Here is a 22,165-nt window from a genome sequence, read left to right on the forward strand (position 1 = left end):
CGCACTACCGCTGCTTGCAAAATTCGTCTACCCAGGCCTTCATCTGCTGGTGCCCAAGTATGGACATTGTAATGCTTTGAGAAAGTGTTCAGGCTAGACCAGGTTGCCACTTTGCAAACCTGCTCCGCAAACGCTTGATGCCGAATAGCCCATGAAACACCCACCGACCGAGTGGAGTGTGCCTTGATCCCCATTGGGAAAGGCTAACCTCTGACACGGAAGGGCTCCTGGATGGTGGAATGAATCTACCTGGCTATCATAGCCGACAAAGCGGATAAACCCTTCCTGTGACCATCAGATGGCCCGAATAAAGCATCTGACCTTCAGAAGGATGCCATCCTCGATACGTACCTTCTCAGAGCTCTCACCTCGTCCAGAGCATGGAGAATCAGTTCCACTTTGTGAACTGGAGCTGAACAAGACGAGAAAAGAACAATGTCCTCGTAACAGTGGAAGGCGATACCACCTTGGCAACAAGGGACAGGTACGGCCTGAGGACAACTTTGCCTTGACAGAAATAAGGACAAAAACATCTGAAAGGACAGCGCGATCAGCTACGACAACTCGCCTGAATGATGTGACCGCCGCAAAAAAAACGACCTTCCGTGCCAGTAAAGGTCATCATGACAGGGATCAAAGGGAGTCTTCTGAAAGACTCCCAGGAACAGGTAAGGTCTCAAACATCTAGCGGTATGTGCTAGGGAAGGACTACATGTGAAACTCCCTGCGTGAAATCCTTAGTTGCAGTTCTGTTGCAATAAGACCGGAAAAGCCAAAATCTGGACTTTCAGAAAGCAGAGCGCCTGGCTTGAATCCAGATTGCTTTGAAGAAAAAAAATATAATATGGGGAAGTGGAGCGGCCCCCAGATGCAGGACAGCGGGGTACTCGGATCCGGGTCTCTCGGTTCTGAGGATGTCACAGTGGCCTGACCCGGTCCGTGGTCCTGCTAAGGGGCGCCCAATAAAAGGTGTAGGTGGTGGTGTAGGTCACAGTAAATAACGAGGACACAGGGTTGCAGTCCCTTTACCTCTTTACTGAAGGCTCCGGCATCCACAATCCAGAGAACTGTTAACAGGGCTGGCTGAGACCGGCCGGTCCGAAGGCACATCCAGAGTTCCCTTTGCAGGTGGAAATCAGTGCCTACCTACTAGCGCCTGGGTGTTGTAGTACTTCCCTGCTGAGCACCAGGGGATAGTCCTCACAACTGTCATGTATGTTTCTGTTCTTTCTCTCCGTCCCCCAGATGATATGGATAGGACGCACCCGTATGACGGGGTAGGCCTGGAGTTATTTTATAGTGACCCTAGAAACGCCCCTCTCCCACAATTGCCTCTGTTGTCTTCATTAGGTGATTAAGGTGAGGCAGCCAACCTAAAATTAACTGCCCTGCCGTTGGTTTGAAGTAATGCGTAGAGCCCAATACTTCCTCGGCGTTCCGGCCACCGGCTATGCGCCTCAGTAGGATGTTGCCGATCTCGGGGCACGACTCCTACTGGTTCTATCGCCTTTGTGCTGTGATCTCGTTTCTCACTTCTCCACAATATACTTCGCTTTGTGTCCTTTCTTAAGATGCCGCGGCAATGAAGTGCAGGCGCAGCTCCGTAGCGATCTGTCCTTTCGCTAGGCCTCTGCCAGGATCCCACCCCTGACAGGGACCCCCCTGGATCTTCCCAAGCAACGCTCTTCTCTCACTAGATGTTACCTGGGCAAAACCAGTCAGCTTCTCCCTAACTTCCTATCCAACCCCCAGTTTTACCAGAGTGTGAGGAGTGGCCTAATACATAGAACCCTTTGCTCCCCCTGGTGGCCGGAGTGTGAAGTGTAATGTGTGACTGTGATACCTGGTCAGGTGAACTCCTTTAGTGCCATCAGACGTACCATCACTCTCCTTAGTGGCGGAGCGTCAGTACTGCAACGACCAGGACTCTGGGGCGCTGCAGAAGGCGTCCGAGTTTCCTGCCCCAAGCAAAAAGCGTACTGAGGCGGAGTTACAAGCACAAGTCGCTGACAACTAGTTATGAGAGCCCCACCTGGGTCAGAACCCAGCATTCAATGGCCAAGTTGAGAAATACGGGACCACTGGGATCCGGTGACAAAGCAGTTCTTGGAGAGCGGATCTGGACGATCCAGCAATTGCCAGAAAAGACGGCGATGAATGGGACTAGTTCTGCAAACAACGTCTGACGTGGTCAGTCCGGATCGCCCAAAATCACTGGGATCCTTTCTGTACCTAAAGGCTCTCGGAAGAAGCGGAAGAGGGAAACGGAACTAGAACGACGGAGAACCAGAGCATGTACTGCGATGGCTTTTGGGTCTCGAGATCGAACTATGAGCTCGAGAACTTTGGCATTCAGTCTTGACGCCATATGATCTACCTCCTGATATCCCCAGCAAAGGCAGATCTGTTGGAGGACTTCTGGATGGAGATCCCACTCACCTGAGGCAAGACCCAGGCAGCTGAGGAAGCCTGCCATCCAGTTTTCTTGCACCGCCAAGATCAGCGAGTGATCAACCTCTGCCTATCAGGGAATGTGAGCGGCCTAAGTTATGGCCGCCCCGCTGCGGGTAACCCCTTGATGATCGATGTACGCCATGGCCGTGGCGTTATCCTGATAGACTTCGAATGGGGTGACCGCCAGGAGACAGCTACAGACTGCTGTAAGGCTAACCGTATCTCTCGGATCTCAAAAAAACATTGATAGGGAGTTCCCGAGTTGATCAGCGGCTTAGAACAGTGTGGTGACACTCTCCAGCCCAAAAGACTGGAATCGGTAGCCACTACTAGCCATTAAACCAGAAGAAAGGATCTCCCATGGTTAAGGGAGGATCTCAGAGTTCACCATCTGAAACCTGAGTGACCCACAGAGACAAGTGGAGCACAGCAGAGTACTTCCATTGCTGCCACCGTTTTCTGCCGAATCTTCATAACAAATTATTCGAAGTTTGAGGTCCAGGATGGGTCAAACTTTTCCCGACCTTTTGAGTGGGGAACATAATCGACCACTCTAGTAAGAGGGTTGTGGAGAAACAGGGTCAGTGGGTGCTCTCGTCCGCTGGCCTGGCTGTCTTTAGCAAGACTGCATGGACCACGGCTCATACCACTGAATGCCCGCTCTATCTCCCAGTGGGCAATACACAACACAGACAACACAGGGTTAAGGTAAAACAGTGTGGCAATACTTTATTGAACCACAGCACACAATAGCAAACAGAACACTCCCACCAATTACCCCAAGATGGTGCACATTACAGGGCCTCACCCTTCCGCTGACTCGCCGAGATAATGGTAGATGTTACGTTCGAGCTCCCAAGGTCGCTACTCCATCTGTGGATGCACGCAGAGAGGAGGTAACGACAAGCGTAGGGAGATATCCGAGAGCAGTCCTATGTTCTTCAGCCGTGTCCGACAGACCCTCAGCTAAGATCCTGAAGAGTCTTTACAAGGTCAAAAGCCAGTTGACATGATGTCAGAGCTCCCAGGGTCGCTACTCCATCTATGGATGCACGCACAGAGAAGAGGCAACGACAAGCATAGGGACATGACCAAGAACTGTCCATAGAGTCCATACAAGGTCCAAAGCCAGTTGACACGAGAGTCACCACCTGGCTTATCTGACCATCTCCATGGAACCAGGCAACCAGCGGGTCCCAAACCTGGCTTTCTCCAAACATATCCATGGTTCAGAGATGGTCACTGGATCAGATCGGAGTCCTTCCAACCGGAGCCGAAAACCCCTAGGTTGTTTTCTATAGAATCATAGATCAGTGTCCCTCATGATGGTGCCATGATGAATTGGCTGCAGTCCTTTCTCTTGTCTGTTGGGTGGTTTGCAGAATGTCTGGCTGGTAGCTCTGTGTTACTTCAGTCTTCCAGGATGTGATCTCTGAGTCTTTTTATACCCAAGGCATGTAAGCTATTTTTAGAATTACCCAGGGTCTTTCAGTCCAACATCAAGATAAGGTAAACAATGGTGATGGGATTAAGTAGCACTATTAGCATATAAGCACACTTCAATAAACAAAGCTTAACACACTCAATGTACAGTCACTATTACAGACTTAGGGTACCGTCACACAGTGAAATTTCCATCGCTACGACGGCACGATTCGTGACGTTCTAGCGATATCGTTACGATATTGCTGTGTCTGACACGCTACTGCGATCAGACATCACGCTGAGAATCGTACGTCGTAGCAGATCGTTTGGAACTTTCTTTCGTCGCTTGATCACCCGCTGACATCGCTGGATCGTTGTGTGTGACAGCGATCCAGCGATGTGTTCGCTTGTAACCAGGGTAAACATCGGGTAACTAAGCGCAGGGCCGCGCTTAGTAACCCGATGTTTACCCTGGTTACCAGCGTAAACGTAAAAAAAACAAACAGTACATACTTACATTCCGGTGTCTGTCCCCGGCGTCTCAGCTTCTCTGCACTGTGTGAGCGCCTGCCGGCCGGAAAGCGAGCACAGCGGTGACGTCACCGCTCTGCTTTCCGGCTATGGCGCTTACACAGTGGAGAGAAGCAGAACGCCGGGGACAGACACCGGAATGTGAGTATGTACTGTTTGGTTTTTTTACGTTAACGCTGGTAACCAGGGTAAACATCGGGTTACTATGCGCGGCCCTGCGCTTAGTAACCCGATGTTTACCCTGGTTACCCGGGGACTTCGGCATCGCTCCAGCGCCGTGATTGCAAAGTGTGACCGCAGTCTACAACGCTGGAGCGATATTCATACGACGCTGCGACGTCACGAATCGTGCCGTCGCAGCGATGGAAATTTCACTGTGTGACGGTACCCTTACACAGTATGTTAGATAGTATATCAGTTGGCAAGTCTGTCTTCTTGACCCACCAGACATAAACAATTGAATTCACAAGCCAATATACAGATAAAAAGCCAGTTCTTTTGGTTTTGCAAAAACATGGTTGTCTGGGAAATTAAGATGCAATCTGGTTTCTTCACAAGGGTGATGTCAGCGGCTTTTTGGACTCAGAGTCTGCTTCCCATCCTCTGAGTCACAATGCCCTTCTGAATGTAATGGCATTTGCTGCTGACAGCGCCGCACAACTAGCCGCGTCTAAATATGCATGGACTACATAGTCTCCCGCTCGAGAGATTTGATTGGCCAGCTGTACTGCCTCCGCTGAATTTAAGTAGTTAAGGTCTCCGATCAGGAGCCCATTACTTTAGCAGCCCATGAAGGGTAGAGGGGTTACCCAGAGAAAACTGCCGGGTGGTAGAATGCGCAGGCCAGGATAAATTATCTCTTGCTGTTGCTGCTGTCTTTGGACGGTGTAGGGTTAAAGAGATGAACCCTCAATCCACCATCTCCTTAACAGGGAAGTGGAAAGGGTCCATCCACCTCCTTGCATCATTCGTTAAGCAGTGGTGATGCAGCGGGGGCTGCTCGGATGCCAAAAGGAGTGCCTCTGTACATCCACAGAGTTCAGGCCCCCGGGTGAACAGGGCTGGTTGTCTGGCATTAGGTCTGACTGCAGAAGAGGATACATGGAGGCGACACCCCATGTGCTCATCTGTTGATGGTGTGAGGAGATTGGTGCCCTTTAAGGGACCCGTCGCCTCTAAAAAAAACAGCCCAGGCATGGCATCCTACGTCACAGTAGAGGATATATGAGGGCGCCACTCCATGCGCTTGAATGTTGATGGTGTGGGGAGATTGGTGCCCTTTAAGGGACCCGTCGTCTCTGAAAATCAGCCCAGGTATGGCATCCTATGTAATGCATCGCTTATCCAGACACTCCTTGTCCGGGTGACTGGCAAATTTTCTATGAGAGAATATAGTCCTTTGAAGGACAGCGTGATGCGGAGCAAAACCGGAGTCCACGTCAACCTACAGATTGTGGATGACGGCTTCAATAAGTCCTGTTTGCTAGAGCGAGGAGCGGTGCTCATGGATGCCAAGGCACAAGATAACTCAGTAGACGTACTACATGTCCGTTTTCCAGATGCCTGCACGTTTCTGGAATGCTGCGGCCCTTGCTAGCCGACGGCCCCCTGGTAAGAAGGGGATCCATCTGTCTCAGTCACAGGAGCCGTGCGATCCACGGAGGGATTCAGTCGCTTTGGCGAGATGAGCCATGAATTGCGACAGTGACAAAGTCCACTTAGGCGGACTAGGTATACTGGCTCAGTGACAGTGGGGGACTCCTGAGCCTATTTGGGGTTGCAGGTTTTGTAGAGTGACGAGTTCTGAGCAGACTGACAGGAATTACATGTACCCTTCTATGAGCCTTTTAATAGGGCTTCCTACAGAAATTATAGATGGGGAAACTGTGGAGGGGAAGGAAGTAATGCTGCGGACCCTTACTCTGAGCAGATGCGTCCCAGATCCTGTGGCCAGATCTGGGCTCTGATCCTGTGGGCCAATTCCAGCCCGTGCCCTGCAGATTAGAGATCAAAGCAGGATCTGCAGGTAAAAGGGAGGGCGATTCTGGTGTACGGTTCAGGAAGCGGAAGAGGGGGCAGGAAGATGGCCCTCGAGAATACAAAAGGCACTTCTCGTCCTAAACGAGAAGTGCCAGGATTGTGGGAGGGGCCGCCGGAACACGTCATCATATGGGTGGCACCTCCGGGTTGCCTAGCAAAAGGTTGCAAGCCGAGGACTAAATTTTTCGGGGCCACCAACGCAGGAGCACGGCGGAGTTACCGGCTTGCGGCCTAGCGCGAGCCGAAGCCAGGAACTAAATTACACAGCACCTGACCAGAAAAAAAGTCAGCGAAGGTGGCGACGGCTGTAGGGTCCCCCCGACTATCCCCGCTGGGGAGAGAATGCCCGGTCGGAAAAAAGATCCCTAGGATTGCGCTGTAGGAGCCCCCCGGGATCCCAAACTTACTGCCGGAGCTGGAGGGAAGGCAGAGCCAGCACTCTGCTTGCAGGTGAGAGTTGCAATGTGGACGGTGCAGGAACCCTCCATCCACCATTCCTTTTTAGAGGGGAGGTGGAGAGGGACTGTTCAGCTCCTTGCAGCACCGCTGTTCAATCAGTGGTGGTGCAGCGGGAGCAGCAGGGACGCCATAGGGGCCTCTGTGTATCCTAAGAGTTCACTCCCCTAGGATTTCACAGGGCTGTGTCCGGCTGTAGCCTGGATCAGAAGGGGGTATATGGAGGCGACACTCCATGTTCCCGTCTGTTGCTAGTGCGGGGAGACCGGCGCCCTGAATGGAACTGTCGCCCCTAGTATAGCTCAGGCATGGCATCCCACGTCGTAGGAGAGGATACGGGGAGGCGACACTCGCCCTGCTCGCCTGTTGTGGGTTGGGGAAGATCGGGCCCTTAAAAGGGTCCGTCGCCCCAGTCTCTCGTGGAAAAAGGTTTAAAAGATTTAAAAAGTAAAAGGTTGAAAAATAAAAATAAAAGAGGTATGGTCTGAATAGCAGACCCCAGTGTGTCTCCTACGGACACCAAGCATGAACTGGTTCTGTATGGAGCCAGTGGGTGGTGTATACTGCAGGGGAGGAGCCAACTCTTTTTTGTATTCAATTAGTGTCAGCCTCCTAGTGGCAGCAGCATACACCCCACGGTCCTGTGTCCCCCAATGTGGCAAAGGAGAAAAAAAAACTTACAAAACATACACTTACCCAAGAGACCATCACTATTCTGCTACCTGTGTCTCCCACTAATTTAATTTCCTGGCTCCGCGGTGGGAGACATTGTTTGACCGCTGCTGAGCTGGAAAAAAAAAACAGCCATTTTTCTGATTTGGAGAGAATGTAGAGGCTACAACAGATCAGTAGCCGCAGATTGACTACAGTGGTCATGTGATGTCCCTTGCCAGAAAAAGAAGTCAGGAGATCAACGGCGACACAGGGTGTGGTAACGGTAGGACTGTACGGGTATCGGATTATCCATTGTCAATGAACAGAGGCGAAAGACATGGAGAATATCTTAGTAAACTGGACTTTATTGAAATTTTGCAGATGTTCTTATGTAAAGAGGCAGAATATTTACACCCAAACTGACAAGAAAAAGGTCTTATAGGTCAGCGATCACTTTGAGATAGAAAGCGAGTGATGTCAATGATGTGTACATGCTCGTGCACATGTCATAGCAGGTGTTTCAGTATTTGGTCAGTATTTTACATCAGTATTTGTAAGCCAAAACCAGGAGTGGGTGATAAATACAGAAGTGGTGCATATGTTTCTATTATACTTTTCCTCGGTTTGTTCCACTCCTGGTTTTGGCTTATAAATACTGAAGTAAAATAATGACCAAATACTGAACACGTGAACGTGGCCTAACTGGGCATTTCCTACGTCCTGATTAAATGCATTGTTCTCTACTTTGCTGCAGATTTTTAGCATTGATTCCATTGCAGCAAATATATCATGTATGAACGTGGCCTAAATGCAGTTGTTACTCACCCGGGAGATGAATCTGGTAATATTTTTTTTATGCCGGCCGTAATAAAAATCACTACTTGTTCGAGGTCTTCCACATACAGAAATTGAAAGGGATAAAGAGAAGTGTCTGTTTTTAACACAACCTGTTCAAAGAGATACATTTCATTAGAGAACTATAACAAAAGAATATACCGGCTTTGGTGAAAACAAATCTCAGCTAAGTGATAGTGACCTAAAGGAAACCTGTCAGGTCAAGACTTTCTATGCAAGTAAAAGCAGAACATAAAAGCCAAGACAGAGACAAAATTAGCATATCCCCTGCTGTAAGTAAAGAAGTAAAAGTAATAGTGCATAGAAATAACACAAAAAATGAGCATGCTCACACTGGTCATTAAATAGATAACACCCAAGAATGTCTTGGGCTTTGTCTGTGTAATGGCCGGAGTGACCATGCTCCTATTTTGCATGAATGCCAACTTATACTCCATTCCTTTTTTTGGTTAAGTAAAAGAAGAGCATATTAGAGGCAATAATTAGCATCCAGAGTGTCATTCACAGGTAGTCATCTGTGAAAGGAGAAAGTGATGTTATAATTGTGCAGTGCCCCAGCTCCTTTCCCGTCATAGTGGCAGGGTGCAGCACAGAGCAGTCTGGAACAGGAGTGGGGGTGGAACCACTGTGCTGTGGTCCGAGGAGAGCAAGGAGGGGCGTAACTAGGTAAACACCTGACTCTTCGCTTAAGTCCCTGATGGTGGGGTTAGACTTGGCTACAGATGGACATCAGATGCTACACCAGGCCGGCCTTGGACACACGGCAGCTGACCCCCAAAGGGGCAAGAAGCTGGAATGGCATAGGAGGGAAAGTTCAGCTGGTACGGGCAGATACAGCAGGAACACATGAACAGTTGGTACACAGGAAGGCACTGGCAGGTGCGGCTGGTATACAGGTAGGCACAAGCAGGTAATGAAAGAAACTAAACTAGAGTAAACACATTGCTCAAGCACCTCCCATCAGGTGGAGGTGCCTTAAATAGTAAGTGTCTCCCAGCCATTGGATGGGGACACTTTAGAATGGCTTTGTCCCCTTTAAGAAGGAGGGAGTGCATGTGCACCCTAATCACAGTGCTGGGGGATCTGCAAGCCATGAGCAAACTCCGGGGAGCAGCAGGAGAAGAAGGAAGTGCGGAATGATGGCTGCGGCAGTGAGTGAGTCAGCATCCCCGCCGGGGGAGGGACGGAATGTGCAGAGACCCGGCTCTACACAGTCCACTGATCAACTGACATGCCGCTTTGCACATTCACGGTTATCCCTGTTAGGCTAGGGTTACACCAGGGTATATTCTCTCATCTGAGGGAATCAGATCAACTATGCTAATCACACTTTGATCAGAGTGTGATCATAATGTGATCCGATTCACTCGAAAGAGGAGAAGACGGAAAAAAAAAAAATTGATCCATCTTCTCCATTGTGTCAGTCAGTGGAAATTGGACGGCGCTCAGATGTCATCCTGAAAACCATTTGAAAATTAACTTCTAAAGTGAACCACAGGCAGCATGAATAAGACATACACTAGTACTAGCATTTCAGAGTGAAACATACATAATTACAATAACGGAGCCAGGACCTGATTCATGAAGCCCGTGGTATCACTAATCAGCTGCAAAATTTCCTTTAAATGTGGCACCCTAATATTTTATCATGAATACACAGACTATTGTTTTTCTTAATGGTTTGAGGCTCTCTTTTTTATGTTTTTTGATATTTTGTCTTAAATATCAACTTTTAATATCGCGTATGCAAATATGTATTGAAATTAATAATGGAAAATATTTGTATAGTCGTTAAACCAAAAATATAAAGCACTTACCAGTTTAAGATCTTGAATATCAATGTCATTAATTTCTAAGTAGCTGAATGTATTTTCCACCTAAAGTAATATGACGTGAAATGTTACAATTCTCTGTTAATGAAAACAATTAGCCTTTACAATTGTTCATATGTCTGGACTTTTCACGATAATTTTGCATTTTTTTTTAAATTGGGGCAAAAATATGCAGCAAAAATTGCATTGTGTGAACATACCTTTAGGGTATTGGCAGGTTAAAATGAATTGATAATATCCAATGTACAAATATAAGTGAAATAATAAAAAAAAATCCACATATTTTACAATACATTTTGGTGCTGAACTGACGCCTTCATCAGGTATAGAAATGTATGATTTCTACACATTCAAAATTTTTGGAAAAAGTTTATCTATTTCCAGCAGTTACAGTCAGAGCTCGAATGTCAATCACCCCTGAGCTTCTGTACAGTTTCTGAGCCTGTGAGATCACCATGACGTGCACATGTCAAGGTGTCTTTATTATGGAAGACTATCGCATGTAGGTTATTATGCTTTAATAATATCCACAAATTTGAAGTGCATTTTAGTTTAAAAGTTATAATCTTGGTTTGTAGAAATTAAAGGGTGGGTCTATTTCTTTATTTGAGAAATTCGTGGTGAAGGTAATGTTCAAATTGGTCCAATTTTTAACGTACATGGAAAAGCTGGATGTGGATTAAATTGGTTTACTGGCCACACAAAAATAATAATCTGGCTGTCTTTTTAACAAGTCCCTTTACATTCGCATTTTAGCTCCCCTTCAATCCATGTAGCCCATCCTTGTGGTTTATCATTGTTCCCACCATAAACTTCCTGCCAGTTCTCCTAAAGTTTCCATAGACCACATTTCCAAAGAATTAGAACTGTATTTGTCCCACAACTCACTCCCACCTTCAATGCCCACCAATTACGCCTTCAAAGCACCATCCTGAGAATCCCATATAGTCACAAGAGGGATGAATCACTGTATACACAGTTTCAACGTCCTGTCCACTTCATATATGTGCTATCCTGAAACTGGCTTTAGACAGGCTCAGTGTACTGCAGGGGAGCAATAAGTAATATAATGTATTCATAATGGAATGCTCAGCATCATCCCCTCTGAGTCGCAGGTTGATATGATCACATGTTTTGTGTGGAGCCTGCAATGTGCTCTCCCTCCTACTCTGTGCACCTCCCTAGTCACTGTAAACTTGCTGAGGATCACTGGCCACGACCCCATGATTTCACCATCCAGAGCTCAGTGCAGAAATCTCTGCTCCCTGAGCTTTGAGCAGACTGTAGCAAGAAGTAAGGAACTGGAAGTCACATCCACCCATGCCACTGCTCAAGAACACAGCAGGATCTTAACAGAAAGTAAATTATGAAGTTTTTTAATTTCTGATAGACTTTACAATGCTATATTAACCTGTGTGTCAGCAAAACCCCTTAAGGTGGCTAAATAAAAAAATAAAAAACAGTTCTGTTCAGCAAAATTATTCACAAAATATTGTATAGCACTGTACAAGAAATATAGTACTGACCTTTAGGGGTAGTGTGTGATGTAGCAGGAATGCCCTACATGAAGTTAGTACCTATGGATTGTATGAAAACAACACTACGTATCAGTGATCAGTACAACTTCCTTTTCCGTTATTAAAGCATTAATATATTAGGACCTTTACTTTCAATGAAATTGAAATGAAATACTGTATCTTATCAGAGAAATATGTTTTGTTTGTTTTTTTCTCAGATTATGAGACACTTCTTCACCTTCTCTGTCTCTCCTGAATTGAGAAATCCACTCTGTAAAAAACAGTTCAAGCCTGCCTTTCTCAAGAGAAGACGGAATTGAGAGCAAATTGAAGTGTCAGGTTACACATCATAATACTCTTTATGCAAAGAGACGGTGGAGGAGGAGGAGTGAGGAGCAGAGTTAAAAAAACAAGCAGAGACACAGAAAGATCATGCTGAGCTTTCTACCAAGTCTTTTACCTCATCTTAAAAAAACAAGCAGAGACACAGAAAGATCATGCTGAGCTTTCTACCAAGTCTTTTACCTCATCTTAAAAAAACAAGCAGAGACACAGAAATGTTGTTAAATTGGATTTTGGGCTCCCCCGGTGGCCACTGGTGGAATTGAACTGGTGTGCATCATCCTCTCTGTTCACCTGTTTCCATCAGGATGTGGGAGTCGCTATTTAGCCTTGCTCCTCTGTCACTTCCATGCCGGTCAACATTGTAATCAGAAGCCTTTCTGTGCATGTTCCTGCTGCTAGACAACTCCCAGCTAAGTTGGACTTAGTCCTTGTTTGTTTTTGCATTTTGTTCCAGTTCACAGCTGTAGTTTCGTTTCTGTGTCTGGAAAGCTCTTGTGATCTGAAATTGCCACTCTGATGTTATGAGTTAATACTAGAGTCTTAAAGTAATTTCAGGATGGTATTTTGATAGGGTTTTCAGCTGACCATGAAAGTGCCCTTTCTGTCTTCCTGCTATCTAGTAAGCGGACCTCAATTTTGCTAAACCTATTTTCATACTACGTTTGTCATTTCATCTAAAATCACCGCCAATATTTGTGGGGGCCTCTGTCTGCCTTTCGGGAAAATTTCTCTAGAGGTGAGCCAGGACTATATTTTCCTCTGTCAGGATTAGTTAGTCCTCCGGCCGGCGCTGGGCGTCTAGGGATAAAACGCAGGCTACGCTACCCGGCTACTGTTAGTTGTGCGGCAGGTTTAGTTCATGGTCAGTTTAGTTTCCATCCTTCCAAGAGCTAGTTCGTATGTTTGCTGGGCTATGTTCTCTTGCCATTGAGAACCATAACAGTTTGACCGGCCTAAAGGGTTAAATTAATTGACAGAGAAAGGAGAGAAAAGAGAAGTCTGCTGAAGATTTTTTTTTTTTTTTTTTTTCTCAGTTCTGAGTGTGCTTGTAATTGAATCTCTTGCAAGTCTGCCTATATTGCAGCCTTTCTCTCTCTCTCTCCTTCTAATCCTGGAATGGCTCTGTGTTCACCTGTTTAAAATGGATATTCAGAGTTTAGCTGCAGGTTTGAATAATCTCACCACGAAAGTTCAAAACTTACAAGATTTTGTTGTTCATGTTCCTATATCTGAACCTAGAATTCCTTTGCCTGAATTTTTCTCGGGGAATAGATCTTGCTTTCAAAATTTCAAAAATAATTGCAAGTTGTTTTTGTCCCTGAAATCTCGCTCTGCTGGAGATCCTGCTCAGCAGGTCAGGATTGTGATTTCTTTGCTCCGGGGCGACCCTCAGGATTGGGCTTTTGCATTGGCTCCAGGGGATCCTGCATTGCTCAATGTGGATGCGTTTTTTCTGGCCTTGGGGTTGCTTTATGAGGAACCTCAGTTAGAACTTCAGGCGGAAAAGGCTTTGATGTCCCTATCTCAGGGGCAAGACGAAGCTGAAATATACTGCCAGAAATTCCGTAAATGGGCTGTGCTTACTCAGTGGAATGAGTGCGCCCTGGCGGCGAATTTCAGAGAGGGTCTCTCTGATGCCATTAAGGATGTTATGGTGGGGTTCCCTGTGCCTGCGGGTCTGAATGAGTCCATGACAATGGCTATCCAGATCGATAGGCGTCTGCGGGAGCGCAAACCTGTGCACCATTTGGCGGTGTCTACTGAGAAGACGCCAGAGAATATGCAATGTGATAGAATTCTGTCCAGAAGTGAACGGCAGAATTTTAGACGAAAAAATGGGTTGTGCTTCTATTGCGGTGATTCAACTCATGTTATATCAGCATGCTCTAAGCGTACTAAGAAGCTTGATAAGTCTGTTTCAATTGGCACTTTACAGTCTAAGTTTATTCTATCTGTGACCCTGATTTGTTCTTTATCATCTATTACCGCGGATGCCTATGTCGACTCTGGCGCCGCTTTTAGTCTTATGGATTGGTCCTTTGCCAAACGCTGTGGGTATGATTTGGAGCCTCTTGAAACTCCTATACCCCTGAAGGGGATTGACTCCACCCCATTGGCTAGCAATAAACCACAATACTGGACACAAGTAACTATGCGGATTAATCCGGATCACCAGGAGATTATTCGCTTTCTTGTGCTGTATAACCTACATGATGTGTTGGTGCTTGGATTGCCATGGCTGCAATCTCATAACCCAGTCCTTGACTGGAAAGCTATGTCTGTGTTAAGCTGGGGATGTAAGGGGACGCATGGGGACGTACCTGTGGTTTCCATTTCATCATCTATTCCCTCTGAGATTCCTGAATTCTTGACTGAATATCGTGACGTTTTTGAAGAACCTAAGCTTGGTTCATTACCTCCGCACCGGGAGTGCGATTGTGCCATAGATTTGATTCCGGGTAGTAAATACCCTAAGGGTCGTTTATTTAATCTGTCTGTGCCTGAACATGCTGCTATGCGAGAATATATAAAGGAGTCCTTGGAAAAGGGACATATTCGTCCTTCGTCATCTCCCTTAGGAGCCGGTTTTTTCTTTGTGGCTAAGAAAGATGGCTCTTTGAGGCCGTGCATTGATTATCGGCTTTTGAATAAAATCACGGTTAAATATCAATATCCGTTGCCACTGCTGACTGATTTGTTTGCTCGCATAAAGGGGGCCAAGTGGTTCTCTAAGATAGATCTTCGTGGGGCGTATAATTTGGTGCGAATTAAGCAGGGGGATGAGTGGAAAACCGCATTTAATACGCCCGAGGGCCACTTTGAGTATTTGGTGATGCCTTTTGGTCTTTCAAATGCCCCTTCAGTCTTTCAGTCCTTTATGCATGACATTTTCCGTGATTATTTGGATAAATTTATGATTGTGTATCTGGATGATATTTTGATTTTTTCGGATGACTGGGACTCTCATGTCCAGCAGGTCAGGAGGGTTTTTCAGGTTTTGCGGTCTAATTCCTTGTGTGTGAAGGGTTCTAAGTGCGTTTTTGGGGTTCAAAAGATTTCCTTTTTGGGATATATTTTTTCCCCCTCTTCCATCGAGATGGATCCTGTCAAGGTTCAGGCTATTTGTGATTGGACGCAACCCTCTTCTCTTAAGAGTCTTCAGAAATTTTTGGGCTTTGCTAACTTTTATCGTCGATTTATTGCTGGTTTTTCTGATGTTGTTAAACCATTGACTGATTTGACCAAGAAGGGTGCTGATGTTGCTGATTGGTCCCCTGCTGCTGTGGAGGCCTTTCGGGAGCTTAAGCGCCGCTTTTCTTCCGCCCCTGTGTTGCGTCAGCCTGATGTTGCTCTTCCTTTTCAGGTTGAGGTCGACGCTTCTGAAATCGGAGCTGGGGCGGTTTTGTCGCAGAGAAGTTCCGATTGCTCCGTGATGAGACCTTGTGCTTTTTTCTCGCGTAAATTTTCGCCCGCCGAGCGGAATTATGATGTTGGGAATCGGGAGCTTTTGGCCATGAAGTGGGCTTTTGAGGAGTGGCGTCATTGGCTTGAGGGGGCTAGACATCAGGTGGTGGTATTGACTGACCACAAAAATCTAATTTATCTTGAGTCCGCCAGACGCCTGAATCCTAGACAGGCGCGCTGGTCGTTGTTTTTCTCTCGGTTTAATTTTGTGGTGTCCTACCTGCCGGGTTCTAAGAATGTTAAGGCGGATGCCCTTTCTAGGAGTTTTGAGCCTGACTCCCCTGGTAATTCTGAACCTACAGGTATCCTTAAGGATGGAGTGATATTGTCTGCCGTTTCTCCAGACCTGCGGCGGGCCTTGCAGGAGTTTCAGGCGGATAGACCTGATCGTTGCCCACCTGGTAGACTGTTTGTTCCTGATGATTGGACCAGTAAAGTCATTTCTGAGGTTCATTCTTCTGCGTTGGCAGGTCATCCTGGAATCTTTGGTACCAGGGATTTGGTGGCAAGGTCCTTCTGGTGGCCTTCCCTGTCTCGAGATGTGCGAGGCTTCGTGCAGTCTTGTGACGTTTGTGCTCGGGCCAAGCCTTGTTGTTCTCGGGCTAGTGGATTGTTGTTGCCCTTGCCTATCCCGAAGAGGCCCTGGACGCACATCTCGATGGATTTTATTTCGGATCTTCCTGTTTCTCAGAAGATGTCTGTCATCTGGGTGGTGTGTGATCGTTTCTCTAAGATGGTCCATTTGGTTCCCCTGCCTAAGTTGCCTTCTTCTTCCGAGTTGGTTCCTCTGTTTTTTCAGAATGTGGTCCGTTTGCATGGTATTCCGGAGAATATCGTTTCTGACAGAGGTACCCAATTCGTGTCTAGATTTTGGCGAGCATTCTGTGCTAGGATGGGCATAGATTTGTCTTTCTCGTCTGCTTTCCATCCTCAGACTAATGGCCAGACCGAGCGGACGAATCAGACCTTGGAGACATATTTGAGGTGTTTTGTGTCTGCAGATCAGGATGATTGGGTTGCTTTTTTGCCTTTAGCGGAGTTTGCCCTCAATAATCGGGCCAGTTCTGCCACCTTGGAGTCTCCCTTTTTCTGTAATTCGGGGTTTCATCCTCGATTTTCTTCTGGTCAGGTGGAATCTTCGGATTGTCCTGGAGTGGATGCTGTGGTGGAGAGGTTGCATCAGATTTGGGGGCAGGTAGTGGACAATTTGAAGTTGTCCCAGGAGAAGACTCAGCTTTTTGCCAACCGCCGGCGTCGGGTTGGTCCTCGGCTTTGTGTTGGGGACTTGGTGTGGTTGTCTTCTCGTTTTGTCCCTATGAGGGTTTCTTCTCCCAAGTTTAAGCCTCGGTTCATCGGCCCGTACAAGATATTGGAGATTCTTAACCCTGTGTCCTTCCGTTTGGACCTCCCTGCATCTTTTTCTATTCATAATGTTTTTCATCGGTCATTATTGCGCAGGTATGAGGTACCGGTTGTGCCTTCCGTTGAGCCTCCTGCTCCGGTGTTGGTTGAGGGCGAGTTGGAGTACGTTGTGGAAAAAATCTTGGACTCCCGTGTTTCCAGACGGAAACTCCAGTATCTGGTCAAATGGAAGGGATACGGTCAGGAGTATAATTCTTGGGTGACTGCCTCTGATGTTCATGCCTCCGATTTGGTCCGTGCCTTTCATAGGGCTCATCCTGATCGCCCTGGTGGTTCTGGTGAGGGTTTGGTGCCCCCTCCTTGAGGGGGGGGTACTGTTGTGAAATTGGATTTTGGGCTCCCCCGGTGGCCACTGGTGGAATTGAACTGGTGTGCATCATCCTCTCTGTTCACCTGTTTCCATCAGGATGTGGGAGTCGCTATTTAGCCTTGCTCCTCTGTCACTTCCATGCCGGTCAACATTGTAATCAGAAGCCTTTCTGTGCATGTTCCTGCTGCTAGACAACTCCCAGCTAAGTTGGACTTAGTCCTTGTTTGTTTTTGCATTTTGTTCCAGTTCACAGCTGTAGTTTCGTTTCTGTGTCTGGAAAGCTCTTGTGATCTGAAATTGCCACTCTGATGTTATGAGTTAATACTAGAGTCTTAAAGTAATTTCAGGATGGTATTTTGATAGGGTTTTCAGCTGACCATGAAAGTGCCCTTTCTGTCTTCCTGCTATCTAGTAAGCGGACCTCAATTTTGCTAAACCTATTTTCATACTACGTTTGTCATTTCATCTAAAATCACCGCCAATATTTGTGGGGGCCTCTGTCTGCCTTTCGGGAAAATTTCTCTAGAGGTGAGCCAGGACTATATTTTCCTCTGTCAGGATTAGTTAGTCCTCCGGCCGGCGCTGGGCGTCTAGGGATAAAACGCAGGCTACGCTACCCGGCTACTGTTAGTTGTGCGGCAGGTTTAGTTCATGGTCAGTTTAGTTTCCATCCTTCCAAGAGCTAGTTCGTATGTTTGCTGGGCTATGTTCTCTTGCCATTGAGAACCATAACACAGAAAGATCATGCTGAGCTTTCTACCAAGTCTTTTACCTCACCTTAAAAAAAAAACAAGCAGAGACACAGAAAGATCTTGATGAGATTTCTACCAAGTCTTTTACCTCATCTTAGAGCTGGGTTCACATCTACATCACTCAGTATTGATGTATAATTTTCTCCCCATGCTGTGGCTTCCATCTGTGTGCTAACTAAGGAATGAAGAGCAGGAATTCATCCCTGTGTGCAGTGATGTCTAGGAGAGACATCTTAGAGGCTTCTTTGCTGCCACCAACTCAGAGGCAATTGCAAATTAAAATAAAGAGCTCATGGAGGGAGAAAAATGAAAAATCAAACAATGACTTGAAATAGTGTTATTCCCTCATACATACTACCCTACAATTAAAATAACTTGCATAATATATGGGCAGCACAGTGGATAGTGCTGTTGCTTTGCAGCGCTGGTGTCCCGGGTTCAATTTCCACCAAGTGCAACATCTGCTAGGAGTTTGTATGTTCTCCCTGTGTTTGTGTGGGTTTCCTCCCACATTCCAAAGACATACCAATAGGCAATTTATATTGTGAGCCTCAGAGATTACAACTTCTGTAAAGTTTTGTGGAATTAATTGAGTAAAAGAGAGAGAGAGAGAAAGAAAGAAAAGTAACTTTGAAACGGGATCCTTAGAATTGTTATTGTATCCAGTTACCACTGACTGCTACCTTACATGAAAACAGGAATCTTCTGGCTACTCTTCTTAAACAGCATTTAAAAATATATTTGACTTTGCAACATTTTGGGCCGATCCATTTTCGCAATTTGCACTTTTTTTTCCTAGTTTTTGGAATAATTTTATTTACATCTGAATTTCTTTGCACAAATATTGCAACATGTTTACGCTAACTAGATGCAAAAAAAAGTTAAAGACAAAATAAAGCTTTTTTTTCCCATGCTCAAAATTTAGGAGCCACCTGCGAGTATGTGAAGAATTAGGTATAAAATATCAATGAATATAACAAGACAAAAAAAAAGTATACAAAAACAAAACAACAGCAGCTTTGAACAGGATTAACAAGTTATTTAATCCTGGGTACGGTAAACTTAATCTCCACAGCTTTGAAATATGCAAAAAGTAAGACACGGAGCAAATACAATGTAGATTTTTATACATTCTTTTGAGGTCTATATTACTTTTTTTATTATTCTGATTGACGTTTGAAAGAGGATTTATTTATACGTACCAATGCAAAGTCTCTGAATTGTGATTTCATTTTCAGCTGGATAGGTTTTATCAGCATCACTTGCCTAGGATGCAAAAAATCAACGATACGTGCTGTAAAAAAAAAAAAAAAAGTATACGTTTATAAATGAACCCCACAATCGTTTTAATTACAGCTTCAGCTATTAACCATTTAGTTTCCTTTGCTACAGAATTGCAATTTATCCATAAAATTCTGATGTTATAATGTGTCTCCATATGGTATCCAATCTTTTTTTTCACGCACCCATAGATTTGAATGGGTGACTCTCACCCAACCTATGGAAGGAACTAGGGCACCCTGCAATATTTTCCACATGCAGATTCGGTCAGTGAAAATATCACTTATCTGCACTTCCCCACTGAATAACATTGGTCCGAGAGTTGTCTGATTTTCCAACTGAGAACACGGTTGAGTTAATTACCCCTAAGTATGACAGATTTATTTTGCACAAACCTATCTGCCACAAAAAAAATCTCCTTCTATAATTATTTTGTACATAATAAATTAAATATAGCATCTTTCAATTACAGTTGTGTCGAAGGCTCTATTCACATTGAGACCAAGCTCAATGTGAATAGAGCTTTCGACACAACTGTAATTAGATGCTTTGAAATGTCTTCACCAATGAGACCATAGACCTCAGTATACAAACATTTTCCTCTGCATAGGTCTATAATATTCCGGACTTCGAAGACGGAATGTCATGAACACCGCACGGTACTCACACTGTGCGTCCGTGCACGTGTCCTGAGCAGGGACGGTGAAGACCGGGATGTCCAGAGAGGTGGGCGGCTACAGAGAGGAGTCGTGCAGCAGGTACAGGATCTGAAGCACGTGACCACCGGAGGAGTGGCAAAGGCGCCTATCCTCGGAGCCCTGGGGAACAGAATACTGGTGGAGAGTGCAGGACAGGGTGCGGGAACCACACGGATACAAACGGAGAGTTAAGAGATACCAAAGGGGACACACTAGAGACAGAGTCGGTAACAGGCTGTGGTCAGAACCGGAGAGGGCGGCACAGTACAGAGAGGGATCAAACAGATGGAAGGTCAGGGACAGAGTCAAGAGTCAAACCAGGAGATAAACTGAAGGTACGGAATCAGATAGCCAAAGCAAGAACGTAAACAGACCAGATAATATAAAGGCAACACAGGCAGAAGCAGACTGTAACCACAGACATATGGGGGTCAGAACTCAGCCGAGGATCAGAGTATAACTGACAAAGAATCCCGGTTCAGTGTGGGTATAAGTAACCCTCCCAGAACCAAAAGGAGGCCACAACCATTAACCCTTCGAAGGCAGGGCATGAACCCAGATCATTCCATCACAAGGAACAGCTGAAAGAGTTTAGAACACATCAGAGCCTGTTCACACCATACTTTTGCATCCTATTGAAGGATACTGGGCAGGGCAAGACCGGCCATCTGGCAAATGCCAGAAGGGCCTGTCTGGTCATGGGCTGCCTTGTCTGCTACGTTGTTAACAGAATTGGTGTTCTCAAGACACCCACACTGTTAAGAGCTGTGATGGAGCACAAAGTTACCCCAGCAGCACACGGGAATCATTAGAAATATTGGTCTTGTAGAAAATCTTCCTTTCCTCCATCCAGGGTAATATTAGTAATATATCCCGTCTGGTTCATGGGGACAGGAACAATATGGGCCTGTGTGATTTCAAATGCCAGGACTGAATTTCAGCCCCAGTCCGTGCCTGGTGGAAAATGATTGTCCTTGGTTAGATTTGACCCAATAATGGACACCTACAATGCTAACCTGTCAGAATGTTTATTATTGCATATATTACAACTACTAAGTACTACTGTTTATTGGTGCATGAGTCTCTGTCTCCAACAATAGTGTTATATTGTCAATAATACATTGTCTAAAAAAAAAAAAAGTACCAGGACCTTCCCGCTCACTGTGTGTAGCTGGAGCGCATTCTGCTTTCACTTTACAAGCTGGCAGATGAGATGCTAAGAATGAAATCAGTGACCGCAAGGGAACCTGCTCTAGTTTTTCATGACCTGGCAGTGGGTACTGATAGGCATATTGATGACCTAGCCATCAGGTAATTCTATGATGGCTCAGTGGTTAGCTTGATTATCTTTCAACGCTTGGGTCCTTAGTTCAATTCTGGCTAAGGTTGGAGTAATTTTACCTCTCAGTTGTACTTTAGAAATTGCAAATGGACCTGCTCTAGTTTTTCATGACCTGTCAGTGGGCACTGATAGACTTATTGATGACCTAGACATCAGGTATTTCTCAGGCAGCACGGTGGCTCCGTGGTTAGCTCAATTACCTTTCAGTGATTGGGCCCTTCGTTCAATTCTGACTGAGGTCTGAGTAATTCTACCTCTCAGTTGTACTTTAGAAATTTCAAATGGTCCTGCTCTAGTTTTTCCTGATCTTCCCATAGGTGCTAGTAGTAATATCAATGACTTTGCCAAAGGTTATCTTCTGAGCAGCTCAGTGGAAAGCACGGTTGTTTTGGTGTTTGCAGCATGGGAGTCAAGGGTTCAAATCCCACCATGGATGACATCTGCAAGGAGTTTGTAAGTTCTCCCTGTGCTCAGGTGGGCTGCCACCCATGCTCCAAAGACATACAGGTAGGGGCCAGTGGTGAAAGTGCTGTGGCTATTGATAGTGTTATCTGTGCAGCATCCAGGAGGGCTGCTTGCCTGTCCGCTTCATTGGGCAAGTATCCAGAGTCCTTATTGGATGAATGTCCTGGTACAAGTAGCAAGAAATTGAGTTTATATTGAGCTGTGAAGTCCTTTTTGGACTTAGCAAAAATTTTCAGGCTCTTATCCCTCTCATTTCCCTAAATCCAATCATTCTTCCAACCCTCAGAAACACAGGGTAGCAGCTGTTTACCTCCTTGATAC

The 22,165-nt window shown here is 45.9% G+C and overlaps 1 protein-coding gene across 1 annotated transcript in view; it reads right to left on the minus strand.

Moving 5' to 3' along the window:
* The window catches only part of LOC143806581 (F-actin-uncapping protein LRRC16A-like), a 68,250-nt gene that overhangs the window by 34,703 nt on the left and 11,382 nt on the right, over window positions 1-22,165 (minus strand). Inside the window, exons 2-5 of the mRNA XM_077287277.1 lie at window positions 19,261-19,352; window positions 11,774-11,824; window positions 10,233-10,292; window positions 8,386-8,507 (exon numbers count right to left, since the gene is read on the minus strand). Of these exons, the coding sequence (XP_077143392.1) occupies window positions 8,386-8,507; window positions 10,233-10,292; window positions 11,774-11,824; window positions 19,261-19,352 (325 nt within the window). The remainder of the gene's footprint in view (window positions 1-8,385; window positions 8,508-10,232; window positions 10,293-11,773; window positions 11,825-19,260; window positions 19,353-22,165) is intronic.

Source organism: Ranitomeya variabilis, chromosome 2 (assembly GCF_051348905.1).
Source record: "Ranitomeya variabilis isolate aRanVar5 chromosome 2, aRanVar5.hap1, whole genome shotgun sequence".
NCBI classification, from domain to species: domain Eukaryota; kingdom Metazoa; phylum Chordata; class Amphibia; order Anura; family Dendrobatidae; genus Ranitomeya; species Ranitomeya variabilis.